We start from the raw sequence: 22,584 nt of genomic DNA on the forward strand, positions 1-22,584 counted from the left end.
TTTGTCTAAAATAATTCTATTTCAGCTTCAGAATCATGAATATTGTTATTCTGGTGTCTCTATCCTGTGCTTTGTGTGTAAATGAATAGTCTTGGAGCTGATAATCCAATGTAATATAAAATTTAGCATTTTTATCAACTGTAAAAAAAAAAGTGTGAACCTTTTACCATATGTCTTGGAGCATCGTGACATGAGGGTATCGTTACACCCCTGCTGAATTGTTAACGTGAGCTAAACCCGATGTTGTAGGAGGCGTACAGGAGACTAGCGCAGCGCTGCAAGACTCACTTTGAGACGGAGGTCCAGCGTGACGTGGCCTCGTTCCAGGAGTCTCGACTGCAGGACCTGCTCGTCCTCACGGCTCGGGCTCCGGCACAGGCTTCACCGGCACTTCAGGACGACTTACAGCAGGTCTGGGATCAGAGACTGTCGGATCTGGTGGAACGACGACTACAGTACCTGCAGGTGTGATCATGCTCAGTGTTCGGCAACACCATTCACGTTTACTCCAGAAACTTCACAACAAATTCTTTACAAATGTTAGACATTTGGTTTTCAAATAAATATTGCACACACAGGTTTCTGACTGATGACGAGGACTTGAGTGTCACACTTGTCACATCAAGTGTTAGAATTCTAGGTTATTCATAATTAAAACCTTTCTTTTTTTCTTCAGAATTTAGTTAACAATTTTATGAATTGTCTAATTTACAGCAACTGTTAGGCCTCAAAGAAATATAAAGCGGAGTATCATCAGTCACGGTGAAAACTAACACCATGTTTCCTAATGATATCACCCAATGGTAGCCTGTACAGAATGAAGAACAATGGTCCTAGCACTGAGCCTTGTGGTTCTCCATACTGATGAATAAATGACTCGACTGCAGCTTTCCATGTTGCTTTCTGGCACTGAAGCATCTTATTTAATGTGTTCATCAGAAACTGGAGTGTGTTCTAAGGGTTCTGAAGGACGGTGTAGCCAAACACTCGGTGCTCGTGTCAGAGGAGCTCCAGCACAGGACTCGTGCGCTCTCGGATCTCACGGCTCTGCTAACGTCTCCTCAGTCCGCCGCTATCGTACAGCTCCACGAGCAACAGATCGCGCGTCGCACTAAAGCGACCGAGCATCTGAATGCACATTATATTGTGAGTAATGCATGTTTTTAAATGGTTTTATCTGTTTTCGTCTTGCTGCTCTTTCCTGAACAATCTGTGCTCGTCAACAGGCTCTGTTGGCCGACTGCGAGTCTGAGATCTCGCCACTCAAGTCATCGTCCGAGCGGCGGCTGACGGATCTGAGAAGAGAGACTGTAACTCTGCTGGAAGCGCTAAACGGCACCCTTCCCAAAACTGAAGCTGAACTCCTGCAGGACAATCTCAGTCTGTCGCTGCAACTGCAGCAAACGCAGAAGCAGATGGAGGTACGGCCCGGGTGAATGTGTCTTATTGTGAACAATTCCTCTGCATATGGTTTTTAAAGGTGCTGTATGTAACTTTTTTTACTCCACTAAAGCATAAAAATACCATGTTTGCAGATATTTAAGAAACATGCTAAGTTCACATCCTCGTTCCTCTGAAAAATACTTCTACAGCCAGTTATTTACATGTTCCGTGTTGTCAGTGGGTTTTTGTTTTGTTGTGTGACTCCGTCCACTGCCAGTTCAGCCAATAGTATCTCGTCGACACCCCGGGGTGCCAGTTAGCAGGAAACACAGTGTATTGCAGCCTTGGAAACCAGCAAACAAAACCTGGTCAGAGATTGCAGATTCCACTCAACCTAAAAAGCCTTGATACTCCATCTAAAAATCTCTATAAACGAGAGCATATTAAAACGCCAATAAATAAACTCATTAACTTAGTCTGTAATTCTCCTCGGCTTTCGTTGTCAAATGCGCTCGTTCCTGTTGCGTGTGCTCAATCTGGCAACCCGCGTGAGTGTCGAGTCTGAGGAGGCGGGGAAACCGCGTGAGTGTCGAGTCTGAGTGGGGAAACTACGATCTCTGATATTTAGAATTTGGACTGCAGTACCCATCTCGACCACTAGCTCTCGTTCTTACAGACTGCACCTTTAACCTTGTAATTTAATAAAAGATTGTCAAGATTGGATCTTCTGGTGAAATTAGACTTATTTTATTAACTAAGATCAACAAAGATGAATGAATATTGTAACAAATTCATTGCTTATTGTTAGTAGTTTTAGTAGCTACCCGTAAAGCGTCCGCCATTGTTTGTCTGGCAGGAGGTTCGGGAGCAGACGAAGGAACTGAAGCTTCAGGCTGACTCTTCAGAGCGGACACATCTTCAGCTCCAGGAGCTCGGAGCCCAGCTGAAGCAGAAGCAAGCCCTCATTCACAACCTGGAGGCCAAACTGAAAGAGTCAGAGGTTCGTTAATACTAATGACTTAATGATGGTCACTAGACCGTTGAGTTTATAAAAAAGCAAGCAGGAATGTGAACCCCATTTCAGTTCACCAGCACCATATCTAGGGTTTCCCTATTGAAGTAAAAACTAAATACTGAACAGAAACATGTGATAGAAATTATCACCAAAAATTAAATCACTCTTTAATTTTGTGATTTAAATTAAGTGTATTTTTTTTATTTACAAACTGTTAATCGGAGCAGATATCGGTCTGGGTGAACCAATAGCTATGGTTTCATCCAACTATTATGCACATTTTGTGATATTGCATTAATACGCTGGTTTAAAACGCCAATCTGTCATAAATTAAAAAAATTTACATTAAAAACGTAAGTGCTTACCGGTAATTGAGGTGGATAATTTTTTATCCGATAAGAAGTCCTGCACATAAACTACGATGGAAACACATTTACTAAATAAATCCCTCAAACTCATGTGACTTTGGCTCAGCGTCAGCTGTGATTGGATAATTGGAGTAACCAGTGGACCAATGGCGTCGCAGCGTCTCTAATGTTGGTTTGGTGTTTCTGAAAGTCAAAGTGTGTGATCAGAATGTGTGTAATTCCCTCCAGAAGCGTCTCACACACACGAGTGTGTTCCCGAACACCAGCATCCGAACGCTAGAGAACTCGACAGCGGTTACTGAGTTTCTCTGACGCTCGACACACACTCGGTTATGATGAGGAGAACAGCACGACTGCAGAAACTTGGTTTAATTACTGATATTTAGTGCCAATTTCCCAGGAAGTGACGAATATCGCGCAAAACATTTGCAAATAAAGTTAAACACAACTTTAGATGGAAACACCGCTAGTGTCACCATAGCTAGATGTTTTCTCACCCTTGGTTTCTCTCTGCGTCCACTTCATGCGTGGTGTTTCCTCTGCTTGTGTCCTGCAGGTCCTGTTTAAGAAGAACATGACACCGGCTGCCGCTGAACTCGCCGGCATGAAGGACAAACTCATCAAAATGGAGCTGGATCACATCGCAGTCTCCACCAGCCACGAGAAAGAGTGAGTGCTGTAATACTGACTCAAGCCGGTTTATTATAATATGTTTATTTATATAATTCCGGTTCACATGTATACATGGAAGCGATAAATAATTATTTATTATACATTAAGGCCAGACAAGTAGTTTGAAGATAAAGAAACACTACACGCCTGCACACGTGTATTCAAACGCGCATATCTATAGACCAAACACGTAATGTGCACGCCGTCAGCGGTTTACATGGAGATACTCCTTTTTTTCTTTCTTTTTTTGGCAAAATGATTCAACACCTTGATCCGGTTTCAGAGTGTGTGTTCTCGAGCTCCAGACACTGGTGTGTGTAAATGAGCGTCCAGAACACATTAAAGTTTGTGTTTTCTGTTAGAACGGTGTCGTGTTAGCGGCCGCTAAGTTAATCACTAATGATCTTTACAGTGGAAGTGAATCAATCTAACTAACTTTATCTGGACAGTAACTTTATTCTAGATCTGCTGTAAAGCTGAACACTGTCACTGTGATCTCTGTAAAGCTGCTGTGGAACTGTATAGATGAAGCTGACTTGACTTGGCATCGTGGAGATCCGGAGACTGGGAAGACTGGGAAGAGGGTGTGTAACGTTTTGCTGTGATCTTTCCTCCTAGGATCGCCCAGATGAGCTCCATGTTGGAGCACCGCGCCGATGTGATCCGCAAGCTGAAGGAGACGCTGAGGAAACAGCAGCAGGACGACGAACAGTCATGTAAGCGCTGGAGATTAGTCCTGAACTCTGATCATTGATCACATGGTCACACTTTAAAAGACCCGGAATTCATTTTTATCTTATGCAAATATATATTTTAAAATTACTCAGTTTAACTTGCTTCTCGCCATGAAAATAGCCAAGGAAGCTGATAAAACAGCAACCACCCATTGATTCTGTAGAGCATGTGTATTATTTACTCTGATAAATATCAACCCGGGCTGTGAGGAACGAACTACGTTTATCCACATACTGATTGTCCAGCCGACAAAACGCCCTTCTGAGAACTAAATAAGTAGATAAAAACTCTATAAAACGGTTGTGAGTTTTGAAATTGACATGATCTTTGACCTTTTAGTGCACGCATCATTATAAAGAGTGAGTCAACCCCTCAGCCTCGTTTCCATCCGTGATAACTCAATATGGCGTCCAGCCTGAAAATGCTGGATGAAAAGAAACGCTTTGATTATGGATGTGATTATGAAGATGGATGTGTTTTTTGGAGAATACAAACATTAAAGGTTTAGTTCTCCCAAAAAACACTTATTCCCTCTCATGTCTTCTTAAACTAAGACAGTTGTTCATCTCCAGAACATGAGTGTTTGGAAACCTCAGGTTTAGTTGAACAGACTTTTTAGTCGATGAACCAACATCTCTGAAGATGAGCGAGAGTCCTGTGGGTTTGAATGGCATTGATGACAAAATGTATTTTTGTGTGAACTAGCCCTTTAAGAGAGGAACAGATTCAGTGTTGACGTCATGTGACTATATAAGTGTTGTAAATGTGTTGTGCAGTCGCAGACGGGGACGAGTTTGACCTGAAGTTGGGCTCAAACACCCGAGCGGTCACATCCCTCAAAGAGAAGAAGATCGAGGAGCTTCAGAAGAAGAACGCTCAGTTCGAGAGGTAAAAACATCACTTCATCTCGGAGGATTACATGTGGCATTCAGTGTGTGAACACCATACAGGAGTGACTCTAGATGCTGTGGTGATCAGCATAGCAAAACATTGAGTTTATGGCTATACATGAACCAAGGTGTCAGCAAACTGTGTGTTAGTGCTCGGAGATATGGACCAAAATATCTCTGTTTTTAGGATGAATTGTGACTAAAAATCTTACCGGTAAAATAAATAAATTCATCAAGGATGAATTAAATTGATCAAAACTGACAGTAAAGACATTTATAATGTTATAAAAGATTATATTTCAAATAAATGCTGTTCTTTTGAACTTTCTATTCATCAAAGAATCCTAAACAACACTGATAATAATCATAAATGTGTCTCGAGCATCAGATCATCATATTACACTGATTTCTGGAGGATCATGTGACACTGAAGACTGGAGTAATGATGATAAACTCAGCTTTGATCACAGGAATAAATTACACTTACTGTATATTAAAATAGAAAAGTAATTTTATATTGTCATAATATTTAACAATATTTCTTTTTTTATGTATTTTTAATCAAATGCAGTTTGGTGAGCAGAAGAGACTACTTTTAAAAACATTACAAATCTTACCGATCCAAAACTTTGTGTGTGTGTCCCTAATCCGCTGTCCCCCTCCTGTAGTCTGGTGAGCAAGCAGCAGGAGGAGCTCCACAAGTGGAAGCGGCGAGCGTATAAGATCAAGGAGAGCGTGAGAGACGCCCCGTGTACGCCGAGGAAGCGCCAGCCGCCGCTGAGCGAGACCGAGCTCAACTCCCCGAAGAGAGTCTTCCTCGACTCTCCCAAGAGCAAGATCTTCGACTCGCGCGCCAGCGTCCCGCTCTCCCTCGGCCGTCCCACGCAGTTCTTCGACAACTCCAGCCTCGGGACCGTGCCAGGTACTCGCTCTGACCAGCCAGGCATATAACAACTGCCTCGCTGTACATTATCCCGCTTATTACATTGCTAGCTTTCCGTTAAAGAACACCGTGTCCATGGCAACGCTCTGTTTTTCATGGCAACGGTGTGTTCTCAAGAAATAACAGAACGCATTCTACATTAGAATTCAACCAAGCCATGTAATAACTATATATAAAACATGGTTTTGATTTTCGCGATGCAGAAAACGCGGACGGAATCAGTCATAATAACAGAATTGACTGTGTAATGCGGAATTTCATGGAATTTGTAATTTATTTTGATGAATAAATAAAAAGCAGTTCAGAACACTTCAAATCAAATTGTGATATAGACTAGAACATTCACTATTGTGAATATTAAACCGCAAAAAGACTAAACGAGTCAATTCACACAGAACATGCAGGATTGGCATTTAAATAGACAACACGCAGTTTCATTTACCACACACACACACACACACACTGAAGCACGAATGACGCTCGCGCTGTTTTTTGTCTATGTGGACACGAATGCATGAACTTCAGCTCCGGACTCTAGGGTTTCTTCCGGCGGTGAAGATCTGGAAACACCGAACTGACACCGCAACATTTAGTTTGAGTTTTTTTGTGATGCTGGAAAAAATACAGATTTTCTCCAGATGACGTTTGGAAAGACTAAAAATCCCCCAGTTGTTCAAGAATGATTCCGAGTTCATCTGCATGTAAAATGCTAATGTGAGCTGCATGATTAATCCTTTAAAGATCGTCATCTTATTCCTAAATGACAACAAATTTGTTAAAAAACCCGCAGATTCATCCAGTTATGAAACAAGTCTTTGAATCATTCGTTCAAAACAATTTTCTTTAAATATTCATTCTAATTTAATATTTTGGTCAGAACCTCTAGTAATTTCCATCTTATATATATATTTTTTTTAGTTGGGAGAATCTGATCTCTATTTGAAACGATGAAAACGTGGTTCTCAATACATCCAGAATCGTGCAGCTCTAATATCTATAAATCTAATTAATTTCATTGAAAAAGAAAAAACTGAAATTGCTTTTTTTATATAAAGGAAAAGCTTCAGTGTAATAAAAATATTTAGGTTATACATAAAGATTATTGGAGTATGTTTTATAAGAAAATAAGAACATTTTCGTTACTTGCCGTTTCTCTGAAAAATCTTTACATTTTCGCATTTGGCAAATAAAATAAAATAAAGTTTTTTCTTAGGCCACTTTCCTCTGTCTTTGACCAATTCTGATGCTATACCATTAAAATGATTTTTATTGTGATTTTGACGGGTTGCTGGCAAATCCAAAACTGCGCTGCTGGTTTCAGAGTAAAGCTCGGCACTGTGTGTTTAATCTGACAATCGCACTAAGCGGTTTCGTGATATTGATTTCTGTGGATGTCTGGCGCAGGAGTTTTACGTGTGTGTGTGTGTGTGTGTGTGTGTGTGTGTGTGTGTGTGGTCAGAGGTGTCGTGTTCGTCGGCCGGGCCGCTCCTGGACTCCTCTGACAGTGATGACGAGGGTAAACCGCACGTGTGTGTGGGGGGGGTTCTCACTAACCTGCTGTTTGGGACACTGTGTGTATCACATTGGTGCTGGTTCGGAGTAATATGAAATCAAATCCTGCTGAATATGAGTATTAACTTCTGATTGGCCGGTTGTGGCGTCGGGGAGAAAGCTTCACATTTGTCACTGGAGTCTCGTCTCTTCTGGTTCGGACACGGTTTCTGTTCCTGTCGCTCGTTTCCTTCACCAGTTGGGGTTTAAAAGATGATTAATACTCATAAATAATGATTAATAAAGTATTGTGGATCCGACCCCATCGCGTGAGAACACCACCTGACCGAATAATGCATGTCTTCAATCCCGGCTGTAAAGCAGCTCTGCAGGAGATGATGTCAGTATTCAGCTCAATAACGCTCAATGCTGAGAAATACATCAATTATGACATTTTTTATTAATCTCTAAACACAAGTGTCATTATTCAGATCAATTCAGTTCAATAAGAGTGCGTTAATGTTGCAAAATTAAATAATTAGGAAAAATTCACCTCTGCTGTAAAGCATCTCTACTAATTGAACTTCGTAACATTGAGACCGATTAAAGTTCCCTGAAGCAACATGAACGGAGTTGATCTGAATAATGAGCGTCTCCTGTAGAGCTGGAAGTCATGTGACTTCATGATGATTAATTTAAATGAATGTTGTTTCAGAATCCAGCGTGGGATCGAACGCCGCGACACTAGACGACTGGTGGCAGATTCCCAGCGCTTCCCCGTCAGAGCCCGACGCTGATGCTAATGTGAACGCTAACGCCTGCCCGACGCAGTGACGACGCTGATGCTAACGTCTGCCCGACGCAGTGACGATACTGATGCTAACGTGAACGCTAACGCCTCTCTGGCGCAGTGACGACGCTGATGCTAACTTGAACGTTAACGTCTGCCTGACGCTGATGCTAGCGCAGTGACGACGCTGAGGCTAACGCTAACGCAGTGACGACGCTGATGCTAACGTGAACGCTAACGTCTGCCCGACGCTGATGCTAGCGCAGTGACGACGCTGAGGCTAACGCTAACGCAGTGACGGTGCTGATGCTAACGCCATGATCTTCTGAACTCACTCGCTGTCTGTCATTCATTACTGATCATCTTCACAGCTTTTGATTCTCTTACGAACTTCATTTCTCTTTTTTATGTGCTGTTGTGATGTTTTATGTAAATAAAGTCGGTGTTTTAAATGTTAATGTTTAGTGTTGTTTTTTTTTCTCTGATTTTACTATTTCTCTGCTTGATTATTGAAATCATTGTTTCAGTTGGATCGAATGTTTATGGTTATCTTCATGAAATTGTTTTTAAACGGGTTAAAACAAAGTGTGGAAAATTATGATTAAAAAAAGATTAATTCATTTGATTTAAATTAATTTAAACTAAATAAAAACGTTTGGTTAAATTAAAATCAATCTAGTCTGGAAATATATAGAGCATATTTTTCTGTTTTAAAATGTTTAGACAAGTGTTGTCATTCAAAGTCTGTCTTGAACAACTTTACAGTCAGGCTTTAAGATCTCATTTCTTTTTTAGCCCGTAAAATTGTGTGTGTGTGTGCGCGCGCCCCGCTCGTGCGTCACCATCAGCTCCTCAGTCGCGGGAGTGTTTGTTGTCAGTCCCGCGCGCGACACTTTACCTGAGAGGAATTATAAACACGGAGGAAAATATAAACTTTATTTTGTGGATTAGATTCTCCGTGTGTGTGTGAGTGTGTGTGTAACATCAGACGCGATGCAGCAGAACGCGCCGCAGACCAACGCGGATCCCGCAGGTGAGTTATGATGACACATGAACTAATAATCATATATAACATTAGACTCCTATAACATAATGTGATGTATAATAACGGTAGCTCATCTGCAATAACGGTCCATCAGAAGAACATCTGTGAGAAGTTTTTTTAATTAAGAATAAAGACTGCGTTTTTATCTTTATTTGTAGCCTAAAGTTTCATGTATTTAAAAACAATTTCATTTATTTAAAAAGTGCAATTATTCTATTGAGAAACAAAGTAATGTATCTAGTTGTATCATACATGAAGTGAAGGGTCCGTTTTTTAACTTATTTTTAAACCTCAGTTATGAGTTTTGCATTTTGCTGTGTTTATATATCACTGTTTGATACGTTATATCCATTTAGATTTTGTAATGTAAGACTTCAGTCAAGCCAATTGTATTAATGTATTAAATTGTTTCCCGGCAGCTTTACAGATGTTAATGTGTATAATATCTCCGTATAGTCGCGTTTAGCTTGTGCGTAACTGAGTTCATGTTTCGCGAGGATACTCGTGACGTGAGATATAACCCCGCGAACAGGGAACGTTCTCTCGAATATGTTATGAGCAAACGTTCCTTCAAAGGTATTTGTTCTTTAATAATGTTCTGAACGCATTAGCAGAAAACATTATTTCTACATCATTCATGGAACGGTTTTTTTTTCTGAAACATTTCTGTTGGATGTTTAACGTTTCTAAATGGTTCCAGGACGATCAGAGAACGTTTAAAAGTAACCCTCCAATAGTGTTCAGCAAAGCGATCACGTGGAATGTTCCTTTAAAGGTAGGGTAGGTCAGAATTGTCGAAAAAAAACTTTTATTCAAATTTGTTTAAACTGTCTTTATATACCAATGCATAATTAAAATGTAAGTACTCTGATAAAAAGAGTATAAAAATCGAGTGACTCTAGACCGTTTAATCTTCAATAAACACAGCTCATTAATTCCATTCACTCCCACCTAAAAACGGGTGCGCGACTGCGCGCACGTGGGCAGAGCCAGTAATAACGGCGGTAGTCATGGCGACGTCGAGTGACAGTCGCGCAAGCCAATCCTGTGATTCGTCCCGAATGGAAATAATGAGCTGTGTTTAATGAAGATTAAACGGTCTAGAGTCACTCGATTTTTATACTCTTTTTATCAGAGTACTTACATTTTAATTATGCATTGATATATATAGAAAGTTTAATCAAATTTGGTAAAAAGTTTTTATATAAATCCTACCTACCCTACCTTTAAGGGTCAGTTCGCCCAAACATTAAAATAATCATCCCATAATTTACTCGCGCTCAAGTCCTCCGTGTATGAGTTTCTGCTGTCAGCCGAACACAGCCGGAGTTATGTTAATATGTCCTGGCTCTTCCCATCTTCACGATGAGTTTATATCACTGCAGCCCAACACAGTGCTTTCGTCATCATAACAATAATCCACACGCCTGCAGGGGTCAGTCAAGCCTTCTGAAGACAAGCAACATCCATATTCATATCTTTATAAATGTAATCAAATCACAGGCTTCCGGTGGCGGCTGTACACGAGTCGAGTTCCAGCGGAAGAGTGACCTCTGACCCCACAAATGACCTCTGACCCCACACATGAGTGACCTCTGACCCCACAAATGACCTCTGACCCCACACATGAGTGACCTCTGACCCCACACATGACGAGTGACCTCTGACCCGACACCTGATGTATGAGTAGCGTAAGCTACTCGACGCCTCTCACGGTTCAAACAAACTCAAGCTCCTCCCACTTTTCTCTTTAAAAATCCTCGTTTTAGCCTCTAATTCGTGACCGGCGTTTTGTTTTGCTCGATCCTCTGCGTTCGTCAATTCATCATGCGTGAGGTCAGAGGTCAATCGTGATGCGTAGGGTCAGAGGTCACTCGTGATGCGTGGGGTCAGAGGTCACTCTTCCGCCAGGAACTCGACTCGTGTACGGCCGCTACCGGAAGCCAGTGATTATAGTTCATAAAGATATGAATATGGATGTTTCTTGTCTTCAGAAGGCCTTGATTAACCCCTGCAGGCGTGTGGATTATTGTTATGATGATGATGAGCTTTTTAGGGCTTCAAAATCTCCTCCATTCACTCCCGTTATAAAGCTGGGAAGATCCGGATATTGTTAATATAACTCGTGTTCGGCTGTAAGAAGAAAGTCATAAACACCAGGATAGGGCGAGTAAATTATGGGATAATAACGTTCACATAAAAACGTTTTTAAAACATTTCACAGAACATTCAGAAATAACTTTAATGTGTGTGTGTGTGTGTGTGTTTGTCTGCATGTCTCTCTCTGTGTGTGTGTGTGTGTGTGTGTGTGTTTGTCTGCGTGTCTCTCTCTGTGTGTGTGTGTGTGTGTGTGTGTGTTTGTCTGCATGTCTCTCTCTGTGTGTGTGTGTGTGTGTGTGTGTGTGTGTTTGTCTGCGTGTCTCTCTCTGTGTGTGTGTGTGTGTGTGTGTGTGCGTGCGTGCGTGCGTGCGTGTGTGTGTGTGCGTGTGTGCGTGTGTGTGCGTGTGTGTGCGTGCGTGTGCGTGCGTGTGCGTGCGTGCATGCGTGTGCGCGTGTGTGTGCGTGTGCGTGTGTGTGTGTGTGTGTGTGTGCGTGTGTGTGCGTGCATGCGTGTGCGCGTGTGTGTGCGTGTGTGTGTGTGTGTGCGTGTGTGTGTGTGCGTGTGTGCGTGTGTGTGCGTGTGTGTGCGTGCGTGTGCGTGCGTGTGTGTGCGTGCATGCGTGTGTGTGTGTGTGTGCGTGTGCGTGTGTGTGTGTGTGTGTGTGTGCGTGTGTGTGCGTGCGTGCGCGTGTGTGTGTGCGTGCGCGTGTGTGTGTGCGTGTGTGTGTGCAGAGGTGTTTGTGAAGCGCCGGCGGACGGCTCTCTGGTGTTCCGTGTCTCTGTTCGGACTCGCGGTTCTGGTTCTGGTGGTCGGGCTTCTGTCGGCCACACACACGGATAACGTGGCCGTGTCTGGATACTATCCCGGGATTATAGTGAGTGAGGAGAGAACTTCACACTTCATTACTTTAATGAACTCTTTGTCCTTTCATTTGCGCAATAAAACACCAGGACAGCAGCAGTTCGAGCCTTAAAGGTGCAGTGTGTAATATTCAGGAGCATCTGTGGACAGAAATGCAATATCATATTCATAACTGTGTGTTCAGTGGTGTATAACGACCTCACATAATGAACCGTTATGTTTTTATTAGCTTAGAATGAGCATTTCTGTCTACACACCCCGCGGGTTACATCGTCATGTTTCTACGGTGGCCCTGAGCGGACAAACGCGTTTCGTCACTATGTTGTTCTTCGTGTAAAGAAGCTAAAGCTAAAGCCAGTAAATAAAACACTGACACAATGAACAAGTGACAATAATATTCACAATAACATAATTTTACTGAATAATTAAGTAAACATAATTTCTTAATTTATCTTTGTAAAGAAACTGGCTTAACTGGCTACTCTCTGCTGTCTCAGACGATGACATCACTTCCTGTTGGCCGCCGTAACTTCTGTTGGGTGCGGTTCACAACCTCACCACTAGATGCCGCTAAAACTTACACACTGCACCTTTAAAGGCTGTCATTATTTGTCTGAAAGTTGGAGTTATTATTGCTGAATCATCTGTTGTTTTGTCTCCTGTGGACGCAGCTGAGCTTCGGGGCGTTCCTGGGAGTCGTCGGCCTGAACCTGGTGGAGAACCGCAGACCGATGGTGAGTACCAGATCAAACCCAGCCAGGAAACGTCTTCAGGCGCTATTCTAGTCGCGGGGCATCGGCTCTCTGAGGGACATAATGGCTCGTCGATACAATTACAGCCTGTGTATTTCAGCTGCTGCTGTTTCTGTCCTCGTGAAGCATAGTTCGGATAATATCACTCGTGAGAGATGGGCCATCCAACTGTGTTTACACCAGGGGACACGAGGCACATCAGATCGATGAGCGCGATTGGACACGCGCTCAGTAATGCTGAGCGTGATTGGCTGACAGATCAGGAGCAGTTTTAGATGGATCAGATTAGCATTGATGACTAGATGAAGCTAATGGAGCTGTGTCCTTCCTTCAGTGCCTGTCCTGATCAACTCAACGCACATCACCAGACGTTTGCCTCTCTAAAACTCACCGGCATGATGCTACGCTGTTGCTATGTGACCCTAATGTGCTCAGTGTGGTTGCTTAGGCGTTGCTATGAGACTATAATGTGTTCCGTGTGGTTACTAGGGTGTTGTTATGTGACTAATGCATTCAGCGTGGTTGTTAGGGTGTTGTTATGTGACTAGCAACCACATTGAATGCATTAGTCACATAGCAACACCCTAGCAACATATTACAGCCGCATAGCAACACCTTAGTAACCACATTGAACGCATTAGTCACAGCAACTCCCTAGCAACCACATAGAACACAGTACAGTCACATAGCAACACCTTAGCAACCACATTGAATGCATGTGTCACTTAGTAACACCCTAGCAACCACACATAACATATTACAGCCGCATAACAACACCTTAGTAACCACATTGAACGCAACAGTCACAAAGCAACACCCTAGCAAGCAGACAGACACAGTAAAGTCACAGAGCAACAGCTCAGTATCCACATTGAGCACATTAGTCACATAGAAACACCCTAGCAACCACACATAAATTAGTCACATAGCAACACCTTTGTATCCACATTGAACACATTAGTCACATAGAAACACCCTAGCAACCACACAGAAAACATTAGTCACATAGCAACACCTTAGTATCCACATTGAACACATTAGTCACAGCAACTCCTTAGCAACCACACAGGACACAGTATAGTCACATAGCAACACCTTGGCAACCACACTGAATGCATTTGTCACATAGCAACACCCTAGCAACCACACAGAACACATAACAGTGACATAGCAACACCTTAGTAACCATATTGAACGTATTAGTCCCAAAGAAACAACCTAGCAATCATACAGAACACAGTAAAGTCACAGAGCAACTGATTAGTATCCACATTGAACAGGTTAGTCATATAGACACACCCTAGCAACTACACAGAACACATTACTGACACATATTAACACCTTAGCAACCACACAGAACACAGTAGTCACATAGCAAGACATTAGTAACCACACAGAACACATTACAGTCACATAGCAACACCTTAGCAACCACATTGAATGCATTAAGGTGTTGCTATGTGACTAATGCATTCAATCTGGTTGCTAACACACACTCCATCAGAATGATACTGTAGTGAAGGGAAGTTGTGGGTCTGTAACCTCGGAGACGTCCGTGTGTGATTTAGGCTTCTGTTGTGTCCTGAGCTCTGATCCCAGTACAGCCTTTAACATTTAATGAGCACACACACACACACACACACACTCATTCACAAAATCAACATGCACACGCTCCATTACACAAGGCGGTTCTATAGGTACACCACACACACACACACACACACACACAGTAAGCTGAGACCAGGCGCTCAGATGAACACATTAATGTGCATCAGCCCGTATCACACTGCAGCTTTAGGTTTCATTTCCTGAAGACACAGTCCCGTGACCTCTGACCCCTCGGAGATTAGAGGAAGTGACCAGAACATTGCTGCCGGAGAGTTTGGAGGTCAAGCGCTGCAGAATCACGAGAGTAATAGAACGAGCCGTCAGGATGATGATGATTCAGATGTGCTCGTATCGTCACCTCCAGCCTCGGAGAACGAGCTCCTCGAACATCATCCGTCACGCAGCGCTTGGCTAGAGATACAGTGACACCGCAACCTTCAGTGAGGACTCCTCAAAGACAACGCTATTCTGTGTGAAGAACATGCTAATCATCTAAAGAACCTTTACTGCAGTCAAAAGTCATAACTCAGAGTTGGTAATGAATCAGAATCGTTCAGTTCTTCACGACTCAGTGTTCATGCGTGTTTGAATCAGAATCGTTCAGTTCTTCACGACTCAGTGTTCATTTGTGTTTGAATCAGAATTGTTCAGTTCTTCACGACTCAGTGTTCATGCGTGTTTGAATCAGAATTGTTCAGTTCTTCACGACTCAGTGTTCATGCGTGTTTGAATCAGAATTGTTCAGTTCTTCACGACTCAGTGTTCATGTGTGTTTGAATCAGAATTGTTCTTCACGACTCGGTGTTCATGCGTGTTTGAATCAGAATCGCTCAGTTCTTCATGACTCAGTGTTCATGCGTGTTTGAATCAGAATCGCTCAGTTCTTCATGACTCAGTGTTCATGCGTGTTTGAATCAGAATCGCTCAGTTCTTCATGACTCAGTGTTCATGCGTGTTTGAATCAGAATCGTTCAGTTCTTCACGACTCAGTGTTCATGCGTGTTTGAATCAGAATTGTTCAGTTCTTCACGACTCAGTGTTCATGTGTGTTTGAATCAGAATTGTTCTTCACGACTCGGTGTTCATGCGTGTTTGAATCAGAATCGCTCAGTTCTTCATGACTCAGTGTTCATGCGTGTTTGAATCAGAATCGCTCAGTTCTTCACGACTCAGTGTTCATGCGTGTTTGAATCAGAATCGCTCAGTTCTTCACGACTCAGTGTTCATGCGTGTTTGAATCAGAATCGTTCAGTTCTTCACGACTCAGTGTTCATGCGTGTTTGAATCAGAATCGTTCAGTTCTTTATGACTCAGTGTTCATGCGTGTTTGAATCAGAATTGTTCTTCATGACTCAGTGTTCATGCGTGTTTGAATCAGAATCGTTCAGTTCTTTATGACTCAATGTTCATGCGTGTTTGAATCAGAATTGTTCTTCATGACTCAGTGTTCATGCGTGTTTGAATCAGAATCGTTCAGTTCTTCACGACTCAGTGTTCATGCGTGTTTGAATCAGAATCGTTCAGTTCTTCACGACTCAGTGTTCATGCGTGTTTGAATCAGAATCGTTCAGTTCTTCACGACTCAGTGTTCATGCGTGTTTGAATCAGAATCGTTCAGTTCTTTATGACTCAGTGTTCATGCGTGTTTGAATCAGAATTGTTCTTCATGACTCAGTGTTCATGCGTGTTTGAATCAGAATCGTTCAGTTCTTTATGACTCAGTGTTCATGCGTGTTTGAATCAGAATTGTTCTTCATGACTCAGTGTTCATGCGTGTTTGAATCAGAATCGTTCAGTTCTTCACGACTCCGTGTTCATCCGTGTTTGAATCAGAATCGCTCAGTTCTTCACGACTCAGTGTTCATGCGTGTTTGAATCAGAATTGTTCTTCATGACTCAGTGTTCATGCGTGTTTGAATCAGAATCGTTCAGTTCTTTATGACTCAATGTTCATGCGTGTTTGAATCAGAATTGTTCTTCATGACTCAGTGTTCATGCGTGTTTGAATCAGAATCGTTCAGTTCTTCACGACTCAGTGTTCATGCGTGTTTGAATCAGAATTGTTCTTCATGACTCAGTGTTCATGCGTGTTTGAATCAGAATCGTTCAGTTCTTCATGACTCAGTGTTCATGCGTGTTTGAATCAGAATCGTTCAGTTCTTCACGACTCAGTGTTCATGCGTGTTTGAATCAGAATCGTTCAGTTCTTCACGACTCAGTGTTCATTTGTGTTTGAATCAGAATTGTTCAGTTCTTCACGACTCAGTGTTCATGCGTGTTTGAATCAGAATCGTTCAGTTCTTCACGACTCAGTGTTCATGCGTGTTTGAATCAGAATCGTTCAGTTCTTCATGACTCAGTGTTCATGCGTGTTTGAATCAGAATCGTTCAGTTCTTCACGACTCAGTGTTCATGCGTGTTTGAATCAGAATCGTTCAGTTCTTCACGACTCAGTGTTCATGCGTGTTTGAATCAGAATCGTTCAGTTCTTCACGACTCAGTGTTCATGCGTGTTTGAATCAGAATCGTTCAGTTCTTCACGACTCAGTGTTCATGCGTGTTTGAATCAGAATCGCTCAGTTCTTCACGACTCAGTGTTCATGCGTGTTTGAATCAGAATTGTTCAGTTCTTCACGACTCAGTGTTCATGTGTGTTTGAATCAGAATTGTTCTTCACGACTCGGTGTTCATGCGTGTTTGAATCAGAATCGTTCAGTTCTTCACGACTCAGTGTTCATGCGTGTTTGAATCAGAATCGTTCAGTTCTTCACGACTCAGTGTTCATGCGTGTTTGAATCAGAATCGCTCAGTTCTTCACGACTCAGTGTTCATGCGTGTTTGAATCAGAATTGTTCAGTTCTTCACGACTCAGTGTTCATGCGTGTTTGAATCAGAATCGTTCAGTTCTTCACGACTCAGTGTTCATGCGTGTTTGAATCAGAATCGCTCAGTTCTTCATGACTCAGTGTTCATGCGTGTTTGAATCAGAATCGCTCAGTTCTTCATGACTCAGTGTTCATGCGTGTTTGAATCAGAATCGTTCAGTTCTTCATGACTCAGTGTTCATGCGTGTTTGAATCAGAATCGCTCAGTTCTTCACGACTCAGTGTTCATGCGTGTTTGAATCAGAATCGCTCAGTTCTTCACGACTCAGTGTTCATGCGTGTTTGAATCAGAATCGTTCAGTTCTTCACGACTCAGTGTTCATGCGTGTTTGAATCAGAATCGTTCAGTTCTTCACGACTCAGTGTTCATGCGTGTTTGAATCAGAATCGTTCAGTTCTTTATGACTCAGTGTTCATGCGTGTTTGAATCAGAATTGTTCTTCATGACTCAGTGTTCATGCGTGTTTGAATCAGAATCGTTCAGTTCTTTATGACTCAGTGTTCATGCGTGTTTGAATCAGAATTGTTCTTCATGACTCAGTGTTCATGCGTGTTTGAATCAGAATCGTTCAGTTCTTCACGACTCAGTGTTCATGCGTGTTTGAATCAGAATTGTTCTTCACGACTCGGTGTTCATGCGTGTTTGAATCAGAATCGCTCAGTTCTTCATGACTCAGTGTTCATGCGTGTTTGAATCAGAATCGTTCAGTTCTTTATGACTCAGTGTTCATGCGTGTTTGAATCAGAATTGTTCTTCACGACTCGGTGTTCATGCGTGTTTGAATCAGAATCGCTCAGTTGTTCATGACTCAGTGTTCATGCGTGTTTGAATCAGAATCGCTCAGTTCTTCATGACTCAGTGTTCATGCGTGTTTGAATCAGAATCGTTCAGTTCTTTATGACTCAGTGTTCATGCGTGTTTGAATCAGAATTGTTCTTCACGACTCGGTGTTCATGCGTGTTTGAATCAGAATCGTTCAGTTCTTCACGACTCAGTGTTCATGTGTGTTTGAATCAGAATTGTTCAGTTCTTCACGACTCAGTGTTCATGCGTGTTTGAATCAGAATCGTTCAGTTCTTCACGACTCAGTGTTCATGCGTGTTTGAATCAGAATTGTTCAGTTCTTCACGACTCAGTGTTCATGTGTGTTTGAATCAGAATTGTTCTTCACGACTCGGTGTTCATGCGTGTTTGAATCAGAATCGCTCAGTTCTTCATGACTCAGTGTTCATGCGTGTTTGAATCAGAATCGCTCAGTTCTTCACGACTCAGTGTTCATGCGTGTTTGAATCAGAATCGTTCAGTTCTTCACGACTCAGTGTTCATGCGTGTTTGAATCACAATTGTTCAGTTCTTCACGACTCAGTGTTCATGCGTGTTTGAATCAGAATCGTTCAGTTCTTCACGACTCAGTGTTCATGCGTGTTTGAATCACAATTGTTCAGTTCTTCACGACTCAGTGTTCATGCGTGTTTGAATCACAATTGTTCAGTTCTTCACGACTCAGTGTTCATGCGTGTTTGAATCAGAATCGCTCAGTTCTTCATGACTCAGTGTTCATGCGTGTTTGAATCAGAATCGCTCAGTTCTTCACGACTCAGTGTTCATGCGTGTTTGAATCAGAATCGTTCAGTTCTTCACGACTCAGTGTTCATGCGTGTTTGAATCACAATTGTTCAGTTCTTCATGACTCAGTGTTCTTGCGTGTTTGAATCAGAATCGCTCAGTTCTTCACGACTCAGTGTTCATGCGTGTTTGAATCAGAATCGTTCAGTTCTTCACGACTCAGTGTTCATGCGTGTTTGAATCACAATTGTTCAGTTCTTCACGACTCAGTGTTCATGTGTGTTTGAATCAGAATTGTTCTTCACGACTCGGTGTTCATGCGTGTTTGAATCAGAATCGCTCAGTTCTTCACGACTCAGTGTTCATGCGTGTTTGAATCAGAATCGCTCAGTTCTTCACGACTCAGTGTTCATGCGTGTTTGAATCAGAATCGCTCAGTTCTTCATGACTCGGTGTTCATGCGTGTTTGAATCAGAATCGCTCAGTTCTTCACGACTCAGTGTTCATGCGTGTTTGAATCAGAATCGTTCAGTTCTTCATGACTCAGTGTTCATGCGTGTTTGAATCAGAATCGCTCAGTTCTTCACGACTCAGTGTTCATGCGTGTTTGAATCAGAATCGTTCAGTTCTTCACGACTCAGTGTTCATGCGTGTTTGAATCAGAATCGTTCAGTTCTTCACGACTCGGTGTTCACGCGTGTTTGAATCAGAATCGTTCAGTTCTTCACGACTCAGTGTTCATGCGTGTTTAAATCAGAATCGTTCAGTTCTTCACGACTCAGTGTTCATGCGTGTTTGAATCAGAATTGTTCTTCACGACTCAGTGTTCACGCGTGTTTGAATCAGAATCGTTCAGTTCTTCACGACTCAGTGTTCACGCGTGTTTGAATCAGAATCGTTCAGTTCTTTATGACTCAGTGTTCATGTGTGTTTGAATCAGAATCATTTAGTTCTTTATGACTCAGTGTTCATATTTGTTTGAATCAGAATCATTTAGTTCTTTATGAATCAGTGTTCATATTTGTTTGAATCAGAATCATTTAGTTCTTTATGACTCAGAGTTCATATTTGTTTGAATCAAAATCATTTAGTTCTTTATGAATCAGTGTTCATATTTGTTTGAATCAGAATCATTTAGTTCTTTATGACTCAGTGTTCATAATTGTATGAATCAGAATCATTTAGTTCTTTATGAATCAGTGTTCATATTTGTTTGAATCAGAATCATTTAGTTCTTTATGAATCAGTGTTCATATTTGTTTGAATCAGAATCATTTAGTTCTTTATGAATCAGTGTTCATGCGTGTTTTTGAATCAGATATTTTGTGTGTGTGTGTGTGGACGAGCATGTCTGTTGTAATTGTTAATCCCCTGGTTGGCTGGTGGTGGTGTTGTGCAGGAGAGCTGGTATGAACTGGACTGGTGTACTGGGCTGACTGGTAAGCAGAGAGCCGGTGTTGAGTTTCTGACATGGATCTTCTCACATGCATCTTTAAAGCGTCGTGTTCAGAGTCTGTGGGATTAGCTCTCTAACTCTTCTCTTCAGGAGATCCTGGGTATCTTTGACACACGTCCAGTCTCCTCATCTATACAGCGCCTGACACACACACACACACACACACACACACACACGTCCAGTCTCCTCATCTATACAGCGCCTGACACACACACACACACACACACACACACACACACACACACACACACACACACACACACGTCCAGTCTCCTCATCTATACAGCGCCTGACACACACACACACACACACACACACACACACACACACGTCCAGTCTCCTCATCTATACAGCGCCTGACACACACACACACACACACACACACGTCCAGTCTCCTCATCTATACAGCGCCTGACACACACACACACACACACACACGTCCAGTCTCCTCATCTATACAGCGCCTGACACACACACACACACACACACGTCCAGTCTCCTCATCTATACAGCGCCTGACACACACACACACACACACACGTCCAGTCTCCTCATCTATACAGCGCCTGACACACACACACACACACACACGTCCAGTCTCCTCATCTATACAGCGCCTGACACACACACACACACACACACGTCCAGTCTCCTCATCTATACAGCGCCTGACACACACACACACACACACACGTCCAGTCTCCTCATCTATACAGCGCCTGACACACACACACACACACACACACACACACGTCCAGTCTCCTCATCTATACAGCGCCTGACACACACACACACACACACACACGTCCAGTCTCCTCATCTATACAGCGCCTGACACACACACACACACACACGTCCAGTCTCCTCATCTATACAGCGCCTGACACACACACACACACACACACGTCCAGTCTCCTCATCTATACAGCGCCTGACACACACACACACACACACACACACACGTCCAGTCTCCTCATCTATACAGCGCCTGACACACACACACACACACGTCCAGTCTCCTCATCTATACAGCGCCTGACACACACACACACACACACACACACGTCCAGTCTCCTCATCTATACAGCGCCTGACACACACACACACACACACGTCCAGTCTCCTCATCTATACAGCGCCTGACACACACACACACACACACACGTCCAGTCTCCTCATCTATACAGCGCCTGACACACACACACACACACACACACACACACGTCCAGTCTCCTCATCTATACAGCGCCTGACACACACACACACACACACGTCCAGTCTCCTCATCTATACAGCGCCTGACACACACACACACACACACACGTCCAGTCTCCTCATCTATACAGCGCCTGACACACACACACACACACGTCCAGTCTCCTCATCTATACAGCGCCTGACACACACACACACACACGTCCAGTCTCCTCATCTATACAGCGCCTGACACACACACACACACACACACGTCCAGTCTCCTCATCTATACAGCGCCTGACACACACACACACACACACACACGTCCAGTCTCCTCATCTATACAGCGCCTGACACACACACACACACACATACATGTCCAGTCTCCTCATCTATACAGCGCCTGACACACACACACACGTCCAGTCTCCTCATCTATACAGCGCCTGACACACACACACACACACGTCCAGTCTCCTCATCTATACAGCGCCTGACACACACACACACACACGTCCAGTCTCCTCATCTATACAGCGCCTGACACACACACACACACACACACACGTCCAGTCTCCTCATCTATACAGCGCCTGACACACACACACACACACACACGTCCAGTCTCCTCATCTATACAGCGCCTGACACACACACACACACACACACACACACGTCCAGTCTCCTCATCTATACAGCGCCTGACACACACACACACACACACACGTCCAGTCTCCTCATCTATACAGCGCCTGACACACACACACACACACACACACGTCCAGTCTCCTCATCTATACAGCGCCTGACACACACACACACACA

General features: G+C 43.0%; 2 protein-coding genes across 4 annotated transcripts in view; both read left to right on the top strand.

Annotated features, from left to right (window-relative positions):
- cenpe (centromere protein E) overlaps positions 1 to 8,743 on the top strand; it is a 39,167-nt gene extending 30,424 nt beyond the window's left edge. Inside the window, 10 exon segments of the mRNA XM_079615860.1 lie at positions 250 to 465; positions 940 to 1,146; positions 1,227 to 1,421; positions 2,240 to 2,383; positions 3,323 to 3,435; positions 4,057 to 4,154; positions 4,950 to 5,061; positions 5,732 to 5,985; positions 7,466 to 7,522; positions 8,213 to 8,743. Of these exon segments, the coding sequence (XP_079471986.1) occupies positions 250 to 465; positions 940 to 1,146; positions 1,227 to 1,421; positions 2,240 to 2,383; positions 3,323 to 3,435; positions 4,057 to 4,154; positions 4,950 to 5,061; positions 5,732 to 5,985; positions 7,466 to 7,522; positions 8,213 to 8,331 (1,515 nt within the window). The 3' untranslated portion in view covers positions 8,332 to 8,743.
- A 401-nt stretch (positions 8,744 to 9,144) lies between these two features.
- The window catches only part of tmem255b (transmembrane protein 255B), a 29,592-nt gene continuing 16,152 nt past the window's right edge, over positions 9,145 to 22,584 (top strand). For all 3 annotated transcript variants that reach the window (XM_079615046.1, XM_079615047.1, XM_079615048.1), the window contains exons 1-3: positions 9,145 to 9,320; positions 12,165 to 12,307; positions 12,966 to 13,028. In XM_079615046.1, coding sequence (XP_079471172.1) covers positions 9,281 to 9,320; positions 12,165 to 12,307; positions 12,966 to 13,028 — 246 coding nt within the window. In that variant the 5' untranslated portion in view covers positions 9,145 to 9,280. The remainder of the gene's footprint in view (positions 9,321 to 12,164; positions 12,308 to 12,965; positions 13,029 to 22,584) is intronic.

Source organism: Phoxinus phoxinus, assembly GCF_949152265.1.
Source record: "Phoxinus phoxinus genome assembly, chromosome: 6".
Classification (NCBI taxonomy): domain Eukaryota; kingdom Metazoa; phylum Chordata; class Actinopteri; order Cypriniformes; family Leuciscidae; genus Phoxinus; species Phoxinus phoxinus.